This window comes from Sinocyclocheilus anshuiensis, unplaced genomic scaffold, assembly GCF_001515605.1.
Source record: "Sinocyclocheilus anshuiensis isolate Anshui unplaced genomic scaffold, SAMN03320099.WGS_v1.1 scaffold1099, whole genome shotgun sequence".
NCBI classification, from domain to species: Eukaryota; Metazoa; Chordata; class Actinopteri; order Cypriniformes; family Cyprinidae; genus Sinocyclocheilus; species Sinocyclocheilus anshuiensis.
The window spans coordinates 227,158-245,571 of NW_015546105.1; the positions used below are offsets into that span (position 1 = coordinate 227,158).

General features: G+C 35.6%; 2 protein-coding genes across 4 annotated transcripts in view; both read left to right on the forward strand.

Moving 5' to 3' along the window:
- The window catches only part of LOC107700604 (suppression of tumorigenicity 5 protein-like), a 52,803-nt gene extending 42,167 nt beyond the window's left edge, over positions 1 to 10,636 (forward strand). For both annotated transcript variants that reach the window (XM_016502326.1, XM_016502325.1), the window contains exons 15-20: positions 6,081 to 6,258; positions 7,227 to 7,268; positions 7,444 to 7,555; positions 7,842 to 8,084; positions 9,058 to 9,144; positions 9,935 to 10,636. In XM_016502326.1, the coding sequence (XP_016357812.1) occupies positions 6,081 to 6,258; positions 7,227 to 7,268; positions 7,444 to 7,555; positions 7,842 to 8,084; positions 9,058 to 9,144; positions 9,935 to 9,969 (697 nt within the window). In that variant the 3' untranslated portion in view covers positions 9,970 to 10,636. The remainder of the gene's footprint in view (positions 1 to 6,080; positions 6,259 to 7,226; positions 7,269 to 7,443; positions 7,556 to 7,841; positions 8,085 to 9,057; positions 9,145 to 9,934) is intronic.
- Positions 10,637 to 11,787: 1,151 nt separating this feature from the next.
- LOC107700605 (tripartite motif-containing protein 66-like) overlaps positions 11,788 to 18,414 on the forward strand; it is a 25,775-nt gene continuing 19,148 nt past the window's right edge. For both annotated transcript variants that reach the window (XM_016502327.1, XM_016502329.1), the window contains exon 1: positions 11,788 to 12,156. The gene's annotated coding sequence lies outside the window, so the exon portion shown is untranslated. The remainder of the gene's footprint in view (positions 12,157 to 18,414) is intronic.

Below are 18,414 nucleotides of genomic sequence, written 5' to 3' on the forward strand. Positions count from 1 at the left end.
TAGTGCTGCACTTACAAACACTATTTTAATAGGCATTATATGGAGGTAAGATTAAAAGAAAATGCCATCAAAACTTTTCTGAAGACAGTCAGTGCCATCAGAAATAGATTCATATAAACCCCCACCCCCAATCAGTATTTAGAATTTTTTTAATGAATATATTGTGTATGAGTACAATTAACATTTAGATTATTGTTATTATTATTAAAATAATCTAACATAAAACGCTAAAAAATACATAAAATCAAGATTTTTTTCTTATTTATACTCCTTAAATATTTTTTTTGTTTCTGTTCCACAGTTTCTGTTTATATATATATATATATATATATATATAAAAAAATAAAAACAAACAGATTTGTCATTATTATAGCAGAAATACTGGTGGAAATAGGGGGCCTTCAAGTCAAAAAGGTTGAGAACCAGTGCGTTAATCAGACAACAGTTGGTCTCTGCATTATGTGCTTGCTCGATTTTTAACTCATGTGAACGTACTTAGTGTTATTGACCTAGCTTGTGTTGAAACCTTTCCTTTGCCCTCTGCTTCTTCCCACATGGTACACCAATGGTGTAGTTCACAAACTTGATAATATTTGACTCAGAATAGTAAAACATATTGTTTTTGAATCAGAGAACAAAAGTAGTATGTGCTATGTAGTTGCTCAAAGTACGCTTTTCAAAACCCACTCTTTGTGAATGGGTTTGAATCACACCCATTATCATAATAGATAGAGCTCTAGTTACAACATATTATGCTGTTAAGCCAAGTATTGACATTGCGAGGCTTGGTTCTGTTCAAAACAGGATAGGTGGATTGATGGGATTTAGTCCAGGCCTAGCTGTGTTGCCCAGCAACCTTTGGTGGATTATGGGCAGCACTAGACTAAGGTAGAAAAGTCTCCTTTCTCCCACATCAAGGACATTGCTGCGGCTCTCTTGGGAAAGACCACTGCAATCCATTTCCAAAAAATGTCTGCCAACAGTGTATGATGTATTCTCCTGTAGCCTGTAACATATATCGGCTGCTCAGAATCTGGCAGAAAGAACACTCACTCCATGTTAGGCAATGCTTTCCTTGGGATTTTCCTTGTTTGCTTTAACCCTTTCCACTCTGTATAGCCACTTTCTGAAGCTTAAACCATCCTATTTCTTGTGGCACAGAAAGTAATTGTTCTCGAATCATAAACTTTTCCATTAACTTTGTGATTGTCTAGGGAGCTCCTCTTCCCAAACCAGACACTGATATTCAATCAGGCTGCCGAGTGAGTTCCTGTGGGGGGTAGAGCAGCTATGATTGTTAATGAAGTAAATACATCACCCAATATTACGTTGAAGTATCCGCAATAATACATTAATTTTTAAACGTTGTATTGAAATTGCTGCTACTGAAATTTCTGTACAATGATATGCATTTTGTGTGATTATAAAAAAACAGGAAGGAGTTAAACTCTCCAATGTGTTGCCTGGTTTTGTCATTTCTGAATGACTTCCTTTTCTTGGGTACATTGTGTGTGCAAATTTTGGTCTAGCTGTAGATGTCTTCCTGTAGTAAGTGACTGTTGTTGTTGAATCAGAGCACAGAAAGGCAGGTGGGAAAATGTTTTGTGTCCCAGACAAGATGACAAGAAAAGGAGACGGAAGGCCTTTAGGCAAATGGAATACAGTATTGCCAAGTTGGCCAGCGACTTTTGTGCAGCTAGTTTCTGTAGTAAACAAGCCAAGAAACATGAAGATTGAAAAGTTTTCTTATTTTTTCTCCTTTTCTTCTTTTATTATCATCACAGTGATATGTTTCAGTATATTGCATAAAGGTGGGAACATCACATTTCACATAAACTTTGTGTTATTGCTCTTACATCCACATACCGCATGCCACCACTGGTTAAACATGCAGAAGCTCTCATTCAATATATAAAATTACTCTCTGAGCTCTTTTTCCAAAAGCCAGCCATCCAACATTCCCATTATTTTTGAAATATGCAGTAATATTGAGAATCTGTCCAGTTCAGTTTGGCTGGTTAAATGAAAGCATATGTATTTTTGCTCCGATTAGGATCTTGAATTTTCACCCTTAAGCTGCTTCTGTTGCAAATTCTTCTTTTTAAGGCTAGCTCACGTTGCTCGCAACAAACATCAAATTCCAGCAGCTGTTGGGTTCTGCTGGATCAGTGTGTTATTTTAATAGCATTTGAATACTATAGTATTTATTAATATTTTGAATGAATTGAATTTCAGTTTTCATTTTAAATTTTAGATTACATTTTGTAAGCAATTTTGTTAGGTTGCTTTAGTCGCTTTTATTAGATTTAGTTTTTTAAGCTTCATTTCTATTTAGATGTAATTTATTTTTAGTTCAAATATTGTAATGCTTCAGTTTTAATTTCAGTTAATTGCCAATGCAACATTTCGAAGTTAAAGATTTTTATGTAATGTTTTTATTTCAACTTTATTTCAGTTAACGAAAACGATTTTTTAATAGTTGTAGTTTTAGTTAACAGTAACAACAATGGTGTGTTAACCCTGCTTGGGTTTTTTTAGTGTGAAAATGACAGTTTGATTTCTAATTCATTAGAATTTTGTTTAAAATGTTGCTGTTTTTTAGAGAATTGAAAATTCAATTTTTATATAGAATCTTTTAAATCTTTGAGGAAGGTGATTTATCATCTTATGATTTATCTTCTTATGATAAAATATACAATATAATTGCTGTTACGTCTTTTTGTTCTGTCAGATAAAGGATGCAGTGTGTAAAGGATATTTCAGTTGGTTGAGTGTGTTTAATATGACTTTGTGTTTGTGTGCATACCAGCTCTGTATGACAGTCCAGATAGGAGTCAATTACAATAGCTAGCAGCAGTTTTCAACTCAACTCTCTATCTGTGTTGTTTGGCTCCTGGAGGATACGGGCAGCATAGAGTGGTGTTTGGACTGGTCTAAATTTCCGTCTTCAACTTTTCCCATGAGTACTTGCCTCTAAGGCCTCAGTGCTGGCATTCCAGGTATCAGCTATCAGAATCTGCCTGTCTCGCCTGTGGCTAGGTTTTTATAATCTGTCTATCTCTGTTCCCAGTGTGAGCACGCCAGAATGCAGGATGCAGAATCTCTCACACACACAAACATCCAGACACCACCTAAAGTGTTTTAAGCACAGGCCATGAAATTTAATATTTTGATTTGATTAAAAATGCTAACTACTAATTGCATGTGCTAATTTGTGGATATGCAAATTGTTTTGAGACCTGGAGCTAATATATTAAAATTAGTATTTTTTTAATGTATAATAAAAGGGGGCATTTGTGGAAGCCTGTTTCTGCTACAGGATAAAACAATAAAAAAAGGTAATTGCAACTTTTTCATCTCACAATTTGGACTTTGTTTCTTGTAATATTGAGGAAAAAAGTTAGAATTGCGGAATGTAAATTAAGAATTCTGGGTTTGTATCTCACAATTCTGACGTTATTTCTCTGAATTCTGAAAAAAAAAAAGTGTATTTTCCTCCTCAGAATTCTTAGTTCACATCTCGCAATTCCACCACAGATATAAATATAAAGAAAAGGTAACTGCGACTTTACTGAGGTAAAGGTAACCCCTCAGTTTATATATCACAGTTCAGACCTTTTTTCTCTCAAAGAAAAGGCAGAATTGCAATATTTGAACTCAGAATTGAGACATATTAACAGAGATATAAACTTAGAATTCTAAGAAGTCACAATTGTGAGATATAAACTTGCATTTGCGAGAAAGTCAGAATTCTCTCACAATTCTGACTCGGTTTTTTTTCCTCAAAGTTGCGAGAAAAAGTCTGGGTAGTGAGATATAAACTCATAATTGCAAGAATAAAGTCTGACTTGTGAGACAAAAAGTTGCAGTTACCTTTATTATTTCTTCATTCTGTGGTGAAAACGGGCTTCCTTAGGCATTTGTTTCGTTCCTAACAACACAAATGAGCAGTATAGGGTATATGTCGAACGTCACCTGACCAAACCCGGAAAACAGGTCTCATTGCTTCCGCTTGTCGGAGAACGTGTTAACAGCCGTATTAAATAATAGCGATATCTATGGACTTTTAAGATAATCAGTTAAACTAGCTAGCTGTTTTTATTGCTGACATTTGATTCAATTTTTATATCTAAATGTGAAAAGAATAAAAATAAAAAAAACTTTTAGATATCAGTCCGCATATGTGATGGACATTGGTTATGATCATCATTGGTATCTACTTTGAAGGCATCTTGAGTAAAACTGCTTCATATTTAACTAAGCATATGCAAAACGCTTGAACCGGAAGCGACGAGACCCGGTTAACAGAATACAGAAGTCTGTTGCGCATAACCCCTATTGGAGCTGCAATTATGTTTAGTTTCCTGTCAGCATACCAGATTTTATCTATGGGTTCAGTCCTGATCCTTTCTAATTCATGGCTGGAGTTGGTGTGTTTCCAGTGGTTTATTTTCTCGGCCTCTGTATATGTGGGCCCATGTGGTGGATGGGACAAAAAGAGATGAGAACAAGAGAAAGGAGGGTTAGCCACTATCAACACGCCGGGGACCGTGAGAAGGCTGCTGTGCTATTTGTGACTTTGCATTTAGCCTTAGCTGCAACATTTGAATGAGAACGAGCGTGTGTGTGGTTACATTGTGGTAGCCCATCACAATATCATCTTTACCATTTCACCCTGAAGATAAGACGGACATGCAGCCTGCTCCACATACAGTAGGTAATGTGGCTGATAAACCATCTGAATACAAGCCACACAGAAAACCAGACTGACTTGATGATTGTCTTGTGGGAACATTTGACTCTTTTTGTTGGAACATTACTAGTGATTTACTGGTAAAGTTTTGACAACTGTAAAGTAATGATAATTAGTATTTTCTCCCCTCTGTTTGTTACTTCCTAAAACAGTAGATTTATGTTTTAGGTGCATTTCTGTACATGTTTTTTGTTTGTTTATTAATCGAAGTCCAATTATTTCCTGTTGCAATGTTGGACACTTTAGCATGTTTAGCTTATCCCCTCCTGCTACATTGTGAAAGCTGTGATGTATGAATGCATAAAGCTGTGGCAACACATCATGTCCTTTCCTTCACCTTAAAAATAGCAAATTCATGGACACTGTAAATCAGAAGTTTGGGTTTAGTTTTTTTTTTCATGTTTTTGAATGAATTTGTATGCTCATCAAGGCTGAATTTTTAAATCGATAATACAGTAAAACAATAATATTGTGAAATATTATTACAATATAAAATAATTGTTTTATATTTAAAAAAATTTTTTTATTCCTGTGATGGCAAAGCTAAATTTTCAGCAGCCATTACTTCAGTCTTCAGTGTCATATGATCCTTAAATCATTCTGATATGCTGATTTCTTATTATCAGTGTTGTTTAATATTTTTATTTATATTTATTTTATTTTATTTTTTTAGGATTTTTTGATGAATAAAACTTTTCTAAGAACAGCATTTATTTGAAATGTAACTTTGTAAATGTTTTACTGTCAATTGAATGCGTCCTTGGTGAATAAAAGTATTAATTTCTAAAAATCGTATTAACCTCAAACTTTTAAACAGTAGTGTAGTGAAATAAACATTTCCAAATAAGCAAGTGGACCATTTTGAGATGACACTAACCTTCTAAAATATATACATTAGATGGCAGAATATGTAGTGTATAATGTAAACGCATAGTATATAATACACCATACCATTTGTGACAATCCTGTTAAGATAAGAAAATGATCATATCAGTGATTCTTATGACCTTTTATCATGTGTTTTTCCACTCCAAGCTATCATTATCTCCAGAGGGCTTTATGTAACTGGTATCTTGAATACCACTGTCACAATGTGAATAATATTACAGGAGATCATTTGAATAGCACTTATGTGGTGTCTATTAAATGCCACTGGCTATTTTCTTGTGTCTCGTAATCTCAGACTCCATTGTCCCCTTGCTAAAGCCAAAATAAACTGGAAAATCTGGGCTCAATATTCTTTTTCCAGAACAGGATTTGCTAAGAAGGTCGGTGAGATTTTGTAAAAGCTAGGTGATTGACTGTGTGCTTTTCTCTTTCCCTACAGTACTCTTTCCAGCTGTGTTCATGCGGTGGTGGCTTTGCTCTACCCGTTCTCCTGGCAGCACACCTTCATCCCTGTGCTGCCCACCTCCATGGTGGACATCGTCTGCTGTCCCACGCCCTTTCTAGTCGGGATTCTCTCCAGCTCACTGCCAAAGCTCAAGGAACTACCTGTGGAGGAGGTACTTGATATCTCTTGTCACTAACTCCCAGCTATGCTGTTGTCACCCATCTTGTTTGTTGTAATAGGATACTTTGCCAAGTGTGTACAACATGTGCTTGGCTTTGTACCAGCCTAAATTAAACTGGTTGGGTTGATAAACTGGCATTAGATCCGGGGGGAGAACTCATGCAGTCTGTGGATAAATACATAAATTCCCGACCACAAAGATTTACTTTATGTCAAAGATTCAAGCATTTTTTTTCTAGCTCTTGGAGGCTATAATTCTGCAAGATGTTTCCCTGATCGTGACTTTGAATTCCTGTGAATATGGTCACATTGGCAGCTCTCCTTAACAGTTCAGTTTTGCTCTTACTCTAATAAGCTGCCTGAACATTGAACCCTTGTGTAGTAGAATATGGGGCTAAAGTCATTTTCCCAGGTTCAGAAAGTTGTTGGAATGAGTGAGAAGCATACTTAATATAATAACATGGCCAGAAAATGGAGCATTTTTTTGTGTATGAACCTTGTTGAGCCATAAGCCTAGATCAGCATTCCTGGCCAAGCTGTTGCTTTCTCTCCTCTAAACTTTCCCAACTGGGAGAGTGTTGTTGTTCCCAGCTGCCCATAAGACACTGCCAGCTTGGCCACAGGGCACAAGTTTGGCCCTTTCTTAGTGTTGGCCATTTAGTGCATTTGGCAGAAGTTGTCTTCAGTACTACTTTCAAATTGCACTCTGGACATAAGTGCATTTGTAAAAGGCCATAAGGGATGACCCTTTGCAGTCAAAACATCTGGAAGCACACCAAATTGTGGTGCTTGTCATTTTTAACACTGCATTTTTAAATGGACGTCAGGTTCCATCTGTTGTGGATCATCTTCTGGAAATGACGTACAAACCTCCCAAAACAGTTGAATATAGTGTGATTAAACCGAATGATGCCACCTAATGTTTCAGCAGATTGAGATCTGTTTCTCTTTACATTTCAGACTTTAATGGTCGATCTTGGAAAGGACCGCTTCATCAGACAGGTTCGTCTCCCCAGTTTGACAAGTTTGACAAACTCTCCCATGGCTCAAGCGCAGCTAATTGTCGTGTTGTCATTAAGATCTGAGAACAACCGTAATATAAACAAGCTGGCTGTATCATGCTATGAATCACTGAGTGTTGTTACAATGTTAATCTCCATACTCTTCCTGTATACAGATGGATGACGAGGCCTCTCTATTACCGCGCAAACTGCAAGCTGCTCTGGAGCAATCTCTCGAACAGAGGAACGACATCATCAATCAAGACTCCGACAGCGAATCAGATGAAGGTGAAAAGCCTGACGTTGTGGCCTTGCCCATCTGTTTACAATGGTCTCACTATCTGCATATATGTTTGTGCATCATGAAACATGCTCTGACTGTAAAGCAGAACATCTGGCTTCACTGTATTTAATTTCCTATTCCTAGTCTTTTTTTAATGCACCATGAAAATGAAGTAAATCTTGGTAAAGATTGATTTAATATTTTTGTTTATGCCTGATAAAATATAAATGGCTGTTTTAGTTGCTCTAAGATTTTGAATAATGCATGTTTCTGATATCCCCTTATTCACAGAGTGCACCACCTCTTTGAACAGTGTTGTATCAGAGGCCTTCATCCGCTTTTTCCTGGAAACCATTGGCCACTATTCGCTGTTTCTTACCCAGGGCGAAAGAGGGGAGCGCAACTTCCAGCGCGAAGCCTTCCGCAAGTCAGTGGCCTCCAAGAGCATCCGGCGATTCCTGGGTGTCTTCATGGAGTCTCAGATGTTTGCTGGATTCATCCAGGATAGGGAGATGAGGAAGTGTAGGGCCAAAGGTAAATCATGCTTGGTCAATTAAAGAAAATGCCTTCTCATAAAACATGTCCTATTAGCCTCAGGCTCATTATAAGTGTCATTTGAAACCCACACCAAGCATAATTATGAGATGGGGTGGAGGTAGTCTCAGCCTCAGACGTCACGCCCACGGACCGTTGGCTGAACGTCTGATGCATATGGCACACAAAAGTGGAAACACTTCAGGAGTTTCGAAGTCGTCATCGGATTGGTTGAATTATACAGGATTTCCGGGAGACGTGTGTGTCGCGTTCTATAATGTTCCACCTGGAAACAAAGATGCCGTGACGCCAAACCCTTACGAAAGAAGAAAGCCGTCGTGTTTACTACTGTGACGACGAGCGCTTATCAGGATCAACTAAACGCTGGATTCTCAAAAGAATGTGAAATATTTAAAGTTCGCGGCACAGAATCTTTCAAATACGTCCGAGAGTTTTACACACCGGTCGGTCTGTTATTGTAGCGACATTTCCACATCCGGAAATGTGACGCTGAAACGGAACGAACTGTGATTGGTTGTTTGACATGTCGGTCAAACGGCCTCATGGGCGGGCTTTGGCCAATGAAAGCTGCCATGGATTCGGTCTGTTATTGTAGCGACATTTCCACGTCCGGAAATGTGACGCTGAAACGAAACGAACTGTGATTGGTTGTTTGACATGTCGGTCAAACGGCCTCATGGGCGGGCTTTGGCCAATGAAAGCTGCCATGGATTCCAGACCTTCAGCCGTCAAGTCTGGCGAGACTGGGGGGAGGCAACTGAAAGTCAGATATTTACTGCCACCTGCTGGTGACCAAAAACAATGCTTTTGACAGAAGTGTAAAGTTTATTTGTTATTATTTATTTATTATTTTTGTTCTAATGAGCATTATTAATATTAATCTGTGATCTATTGTTATTAAGTAATGAATTGATTTTTATTGTTTATTTAATTTGATTATTTTCTTAAACAGGTCTATTTGAGCAGAGGGTGGAACAGTATCTGGAAGAGTTACCAGACACAGAACAGAGTGGAGTCAACAAATTTCTGAAGGGTTTAGGTGAGTATAGCACACCAGTTATGTGACACATGCACTACCAGTCAAAATGTTTTTTTAATGCTCTTGAAGTCTCTTATGCTCAGTAATGCTGCATTTATTTGATCAAAAAGTAAAAACAGTAATATCGTTAAATATTATTGCAATTTAAAAGTACTGGTTTCTATTTTTATGTATTTTATAATGTAATGCATTCCTGTGGTGATGTACTAAGATTCAAAAGTCTGGGTTAAGTAAGATTGAAAGTAATTAATACTTTTATTCATCAAGGACGATCAAAAAGTGACAGTAAAGCCATAATGTTACAAAAGATTTTTATTTCAAATAAATGCTTTTGAACTTTCTGTTTATGAAGAATCCTAATTTTGTTTCCACCAAAATATTAAGCAGCAAAAACGTTTTTCAACATTGATGATAACAAGAACCTCAATATTTTAAAAACTGAGAACCAATAATAATTAAGCAGCATATTAGAATGATTTCTGAAGGATCATGTGACACTAAAGACTGAAGTAATGGCCGCTGAAAATTCAGCTTTGCCATCACAGGAATAAACTACATTTTAAGCATATTAAGATAGAAAACACTTATTTTAAATTGTAATAATATTGTAATATAATAATATTGTAATAATATTTCACAATATTACTGTTTTTCTGTGTTTTTAATCAAATAAATGCAGCCTTGGTGAGACTTCTTACAAAAAACAAAACAAAACAATCTTAATTGTTCCAAACATGTGTACTTATGTAAGTATTGTTTTTTATTTATTTATTTATCCCGCCCCCCCCAGGAAATAAAATGAAGTTCCTTCATAAAAAGAACTAAAAACACTTTATTGTGAAACCAAAGACTGTGGACATTTTCTACGAATGCTACATCTGAAGACCTAACACGGATAAGTCACGTATGTTAAGATGTGCCTGTTATGTTGACTCTGACGTTGATATTTTTGTACATATTTATGGAAGCTGTGCTGTTAATCACATGTAGCTCTGTTGTTACCTTTACTGGTACTTTGTATATGAAACTAGAGGAATAATAGGATGGTACTGAGAGTATGAATGGTTATATTGCAGTATAACCTCCACCCTTGGAGATAACTGTGTTGAGCTGGATGAGATGAATGGAAACTTGACAGGTGGATGTACAGTGGCTATGTACTATTTAATGCTAGAATTTCTCCATGAACTGTATTTTGTACATTTATTAACACATGAAGAGTATAATTACCTTATTTACTATGTTTAATGAAAAAAATCAATAAAGGTTTTCTGTTAACATCTCATTCTGCATTAATTAACAACATTGTTACAAAATGTTTAGGACCATAGAAGCAGACCCTAGCATGCTGTCTGTTCAGAGGAGATATTCCCATCCCTGGCCTTTTCGTGTAGCAACAATGAATAATACACTGGGAATGTTTTGAAACTTGACACAATTTTGCTACATTAAAGGAACATACGTATAAAACTCCTGAATTGGTCATATGTGTATTTCAAATCATAGCCAGTGTCTGGAGAAGACCGATAATGAAAATGAAATTTGCAGTTATCCAAAAGTATCCAAAAATTCTATTTTTATTTGTTAAATAATGTGAACTAGAGAAATATATAATAAGACCCTTATGCAACAAGCTTTTAGCAGGCTTTGTTCATTGCATAAAATTGTATGCAAATAAATTTTATTCTATGCATAACATTTTATGCAATAACATTTTAAATGAAAAGAAAGTTACCTAAATTACATTTAAAATAATATCTTGTTATAATTTTCTGGAAAGAAGTTACCATTTACTCAGTCTTGTCTTATTTCTTTTGTTTCCAAAATCCTCTCTTCAAACTAAGTCTGAAGTTTTTTCTTCACAAATATCCAATACATTTCTAAAATAAAAACACTAATTTTTTCAATAAAATGTTTTGATAAAATATATATTTTTAATCCACTCTCCATTGGCAGGTATTGCAGAAAGTTTATTTTAAATGGTGCCTGGGCAAGAACAGTCTCAAACAATTCTATCAAAGCCACTGAGAGCAAGTGCAGAACTGACATCTTTCTGCTATATGTGCCACAGAGGGAGCCACAGCAAAGCACTACCAAGAAAAACATGACAATTCAGTAAAGCCATCAGTCAAATGGAGACCCAGAGCGAATTATTTTTGACAAAACCTGTAAAAAGCTGTGAAGGAAATTGTAAGTATTATGAAAGCTGTTGTAATAGATACCAAAGAATAATTGCATACCAAAATAATAAATACTAATACATATTTTGAACACTTGCCGAACACTATTTAAACTATACATATATGTATGCATAAAAATGCCAATTATAGTGAACCTGATAAAACGTGGAAGCAACAGCATAGGCTACTTTTGGTTTTTCCAGTTTCATGGGATTTTTGGCTTTTGTGATTTTAAACACATGAAACTGATATAAACATCTTTATCTAACCCTAACAATAATATACTGTATATATATATATATATATATATATATATAATCTTATTAAATGTTTTAAATGCAAAATCTTGCATATATAGGCCTACTCGTTATTTCCTCACTTGTGTTACAAGAAAACTGAGGCAAAGGCGACATCTGCTGGATTGGATGCAGGCGACATTTAAAGGTAAAGAACTTTAGTGCGCAACGCGGGGTGCGTATCACGAAAAAATACAGGAGGTGAAGGACAGGATTGACAATGCGGTCGGTTTCGTTATAACTTTGTTTATGTGTGCGTTTTAGACACCTTCCACACATAGCAGATCTACTGGAGACCGCACAGTGAAACTTGTGCATATAGATGCATGCACGATTTGGCCTTTTGACAGTTGCAGCTCTTATAGAGGGAATACGCGTGTAAGAAATATAGTCTCCAGGGGTGGAAAGACTTTTAAGGATATGGTGATGTGAAGCCGTTTAGACAGTGAAGCATTGCTGAAATCGCTACAATCTTCCGAAGAGGAGGAGGAGGAGAAGGATGGTTTTTGGATTTGTGCCTCGTCAAGAGAAGCAAGGTGCGGTTCAAACTCTATTATGTGTGCATGCGTTCATCACTATTTAATTTGCATCGTCAGTGTATGGTTATACTCAGTAACGATCTATATTGCGCTAAACACAAATGCTGCCACGTAGCCTATACGAGCAGTTTGTGCAGGATTTTGTGGAGTCCCATCCCATCTGTGAGGTGTGCGAGAGAAGATTCTCCCCAAAACGCAGAGGTTTATGGTGCGCATTTTGACATATTACAACTTACACATGTGCATATGTGTTTCGTATCATGAACTATTTAAAGCTGGATCACTTCAGTGTTCATTTTAAATACGTATTACCGTGAGGTAGATTAGACAATTGTTTGCATTATTATTAATTTTGTTGTATTTTGAAAGTAAATAATACGACGCAAAAGTAATAATCTTTTAGAGGGATTTTAAATAAAACGACCTTTTATCGCTCTGTGTCTGTAGAATCCCTCAACAAGAGTTTGTTTCCCTGAAGAGTTAATTATCTGCCTTCCATGTGACTCCGATTATTTACAGGTTAAAATTGAACGTAAAGATCTATTGATGCGAGTCAGATTGATTTCAACCTTTCTAATTGATTGGCTTATTTTGTTCAAATTATACTGCGATTTTTTTTGTGCAAGTATGAATTTTATCACTTATTTCGTGCAGCCTAAATTGAAGGTCATTTATTGGGGGCGGTATGTTCAGTCATTCAACTCAAATTGTAATTTGGCTCTACGAACTAAACGTCAATTATAAAAGACTTTTTGTAACTAATGCTATAATTTTATTTTCTGGTGATATATTTCTGTAGGTCTAAGTGATTCACAATGACTTATGGATCGAAGTAGCTTAACCATATCGTACTGGAATGCGCATGCGCAGCGCTGTGTCGTTACCTTCTTTGGGCTATCAACTAGGGATGGGCGATACCCCTTATTTTGTTTTCAATACGATACCGATATTTTTCAAGGCAGTATCGTCGATATCGATACCGATTCGATACTTCTGCACCAAACTTTTAAATTATGAAATGTATTAAATTATTAAATTACTAAGAGTAAAATGGGTAATGAAAACCACTTAACTTTATGTTTAAAACGCATTTTAACCCGTTTAATCCCAAATTATTCCCAGACATGAAAATATCCAAATGATGTGTCATTAGTAACCCTTTGAAATAATCAATAATTTTTTTTTTTTGGAAAAGTGTGTGAAAAATTTTATTTTATGGTCAGTCACAATTGTAACCGGTGGGATAATGTGTATACTGAATTAACATATTTCTGCAGTCATAAAAATTGTTATATATCTTAGCTCAGCTATTTTAAACTGTTTGATCACATTCTAGGGTTACTATTATGCATAAAAAAAACCTTATACAACATTGATAGGAATACTGAGATCAAATACAAAAAAATACAACCATCAACGTATTTCAAAATTGTTACTTTTTTGTAACATCACATTTTTATATTAGTCCTACCAGTATTACAACATTAATATTCTAACTTATTTGTAACATTTGAACTTTTGATTTAGTGCAATATTTTGTACTGCCAGTGAATGGCTGTTGCATGCATAAAATGCAACCTTTTTATTCTGACAGTGTATGATTTCTATTAACATTACAGAATAGAACATGATCAATAGGTAAATAACGAGGAGAATAACAACGTGCAGTAAACGATAAAACTGTTTGCACTATAATTAAGTTAACTAAAATAACTAAAAATTGTGTTTTGTTCATAATTAAGATAATACATTAAAATAATATGATAAGACACACCAACTTTCAATGTCAAGCAGCAAAAAAACTGACGAGCTGTGCAAAAAATCGCGCGGATATGAACATGGTTTTGCGCAGCTCGTCAGTGAACAACGGCTCTGTGTAGTTAATGCTGCTCAATACACTTTTGAGTGTGCAGTAGAAGAGTAGGCCTGTCGCATAATTACACGCATCCTGTCACTGTAAACTAGCCTGTCAATCATCTTGTCACAGTTAACATCCTCCACATTTCATTTCATTTAACTTCCTAACGTATTTGAGAGAAAAGAAGTAGCACGTTGATCTGCGAGCTGTGGGTCTTCATGCAGAGAACTCTGCTTAGATTTTTTGCATAGTGATGCATTTAAAAGTTAACGACCAAACGGATGTTTATAAAAGTTTACATTGCTTTTGCAGATGAAATATAACAGATAAGATTAAATATTATTTTACCAGGTTAAAAGTTGATTATTAGTAACTCAAACCCCTTTATCTAAACCTCTCTACTTAACCGTCGGTTGCGCTCATCCACCATGTCTGTAGTCTTTTTTACACTTTTTATTCGTGCTTGTAGTTCTCAACCGAATCATTCGTCAAAGTGCATTGGATTGTGGGTATTATTAGCCATTAGAGTGTGCACGGATCCACACTTCAAAAATCGACCTGAAATAGTAGACGACATACTATTTAGGATGGATAGTATTCGGATGCAGGGCTGGTATCGCCACTAGTGATGGGAGAAACGAACCTTTTTGAAGCTTTTTGAATCAACTGAACCAATTGCTTCGCAAAATGATTCACTGTTTCGAAGCGCTCGAAACATCACACGTTGATGACGCCTGCTGGTCAAAAGTGTGTAAATGCAACAAAATCTCAGGCTAAAACATGTATAAAAACAGATTTTAAAACCCCATTGCAAATGTTTTATTGAAAGTATAATACATTAAATGCCATAAAAATGATAAAATACCATTAAATATGAAGTGTCTGTATAATATGTGGCTTTTAAAATATTTTATATTAATTAGCAGGGCTTGTTTTGTTTTGTTTTATGGAGACCTTGTATATATAGGCCAGAAAGATATATTAACTACTTCTCATCCTTTTATTTACACAAATGTCTTGTTAAAAATGGCTACAAATTGATGAAACTGATCCGAGATCAGGTAAAAACCATATCCGCTGGGAGGCGATCTCAATGAACTCGCATGATTCACTGGTTCACAGCAGGGCTCTGAACCGGTTCAAGGAACGAAAATGAAAACCGGAAACGAACGAAATTTTGACAGGAACAGAACCAGAAACAGAAACTAAATCAAATTTTATAGTTCCATTTAATATTTGAAATTTGCTGTCAACCAATCACGAGTTCCAGTAGTACGGTCTATGCAAATGTGACGCTGACGCCAACGAGTGAAATGCCCGCTCAGCTGTTAACTCATCTTAAGCCCGGGATACACTGCATGATTTTAGCAATCCTATAAGATCATTACTTTGTCACACTGTGCGACATGGATCGTTTAAACTTGGGTACGACAAGCATGTAGACTGTACGATGATGACACCTATTGAATCGTAGGCTGAGACGGCTGCGACACACGTTAGCGCAACGTCATCAGCATTAGTGTTGGGTCGTTCTTGAACGATTCGTTCATTTTGAACGAATCTTTAATGTGACTCGGGAAGAACGAGTCGTCTCGGGGAGTGATTCGTATTATTATTATTATTATTATTATTATTATTATTATTATTATTATTATTATTATTATTATTATTATTATTATTATTATTATTATTATTATTATTATTATTATTATTATTATTATTATTATTATTATTATTATTATTATTATTATTATTATTATTAATATAGGAAAAAAATAAAAAAAAATAAAAATAATGATACTAACTGGTATTTCTTCTACCTGAACCGGTTTCGGAACGGTAATAATACAAATGAATGCAGGAACAGAAACGTAAAAATATCGATTCTGCTCGGAGTGAACCGATTGAAATTTTTTTTCCGTTTTCAAGCCCTGGTTCACAGAGATCGCCCCCCCCAATGGAAAGCCATTGAAATTTCTAAACGTTTCTAAACAGTTATGACGTAATGAAGCCTCGTTTACTGAAATCACGTGACTTTGGCAGTTTGATACACGCTCCGAACCACTGTTTCAAAACAAATGATTCGTAAACGTTTTGAAGCTTCACGAAGCAGTGCTTCGAAAGCGGCCATCACTATTTACGAGTCAGCATTTAAGACTTTTATATTGAAAGAGACTGAAACGGAAGTTATTTTTACTTTTAATAACAGCTTGTAAGACGCAGTTAACAAATGCAGTGAACAGCGCTGTCATCAAAAATCACCCTTAACAGATGAAAGGACAGTACGACAAAGATAACGCTTTCCTCAGCAGACATTCAAACTAATGTTTTATTGTGAATATGAGATTGAGCTGAAGAATGAATGCTGTATCAGATGCAGGTAATCACACTCGCTCAGTCTATCTCTCTCTCACAATACTCTAATGTACATAATACAGTGAGCTTTTAATTAAGTAATACAATAAGTTTTTAATAGAGGTGGAAAGTAACTAATTACAAATACTTTCGTTACAGTACTTGAGTACATTTTTTTTATTTTTTCTACTTTCTTGAATTTGATTCTTGAATTAAATTGTGGTACTTTTACTTTTACTTGAGTAAAATAAAACTAAAGTATTCAACTTCGCTACATTTATTTTTCACCAAAAGTACAAAGTACAAAAAAAAAAAAAAGACAAAGGAGGTGCCGATGGAGAAACAGAGCGAGCCGGCGTTTGACGGGCACTTTTCAAACTTCTGTGGTGGAGCCCTGCACTTCAACCAATAACAGACAGGTCTGACTCCTGTCCTGTATAAAAAACCAATCAAAACTTCCAGTTCAGCTGGGGGGCGGGGCATTCAAACTGCACTTTGCTTTGACTGTAAATCACCGGCGTTGTTGTTTTGAATCAGCATAGCGTTTCAATATTTTAGTGAATGTGAGCTATGCTGTGATTTTAAACCGTAATTTTGTCAACTCCTGAAATTGGTCATACCGTTAATATTATACAGCAGTATAAGTAAATAGAAACTCGGTTGATAGAAGGACACAGTTATTGCATGGATGGAGCAAGAAGTGTCTAAAATACATGCACACAGCTCAGTTGAATGGTAAAAATCGCCCTCTTTAACAGTGTAGTTAAACTAAATGCACAAAGCTAAAATAACCTCAACATTAACAACAACGTTGAAATAAGAGCGCATGCATTTTTACGTGCATCTGGCTGATAGATCAACCATGATTTATCTGTCAATCAGATACATTTTAAATCACTTTTTCTGTGTGCGTGCTTTGGATGTGTGTGCACATAGGCGAAGAAACGAGATAGCCTATGTATGACCAGACGATTTATTCATATCTAAAATGAGACGATGTGAACATGCAGTGCATGTTTCATTCATACTCGAAGCCGGAGGGCGCTCTCACGCAGAATGTCCAAAACGGCCTCGTAGAAGTAATATATAATAACTTATGACGTGCAGGAAAGCCCTAATATGGACAAAGGCATCCAGCTATGGCTGTAGCTAAAAAAAGGTAATTTCAGGTCATTTCCAGGTAAGAAATATAGTATATGAATAATGCAGTGCTAATTGACATAACATTTATTACACTTAGGGATATGCCGGTATCAAATTTTCATGTTGCGATTAATTGCTAATGCTTATATCATGATATAATACCGCTTATATCATGCGGTATGCGGTAATACCGCATACCGCATATCACGGTATGCGGTATTATCACGATATTGAAATTTAGTTTTAAAAAAGTGCTGTCATAATACAGTATAACAGGTTTAATAACTTTTTTCTTATAACAAAAATAACTGAACATTTAAATGCAATAAAGCAATAAAGAAAAATGTATAAAGTTAAAAGTTTTACACAGATTAAAGTGCAAAAGAACTATAAAGACCAATAGGTATCACTTTACAATAAGACCTCATTAGCTAACCTTAGTTAATGCATTAATGATATATCGCATTACCGAATACCGGCACAAGTCTAATTACAATATAGAAACTATTCTGCCTTATTATGTTTGTATAAGCCATTCCTAAAATTGTCATTAGGAAAACACAGAAAAAATATTATAGATTACAAATGGTTGGTTATCGTCCAGCAGTGTATTTGATTTCTTAGCCAATTAAAAGGAGTCTGCTTGTGCTTGAATGGTTTAAAGTCATTAAAATGCGCATAAAAGAATCGATAAGAGGAATCGAAATTTTAATTTTATAACAAGTAGACGATTCCTGACCATAAGCAACCTATTCCAGAATTGGAATAGATTTTGGATTCCCAAGCCTAGGTATGGGTTAACATTTTCCTACCGAAAATGTGCCCGGAGTCCACCTTTGTTATTATAACAAACTACACTTTCAATGTGATTTTAAACCATTCAAGTCAAGAAGACTCAC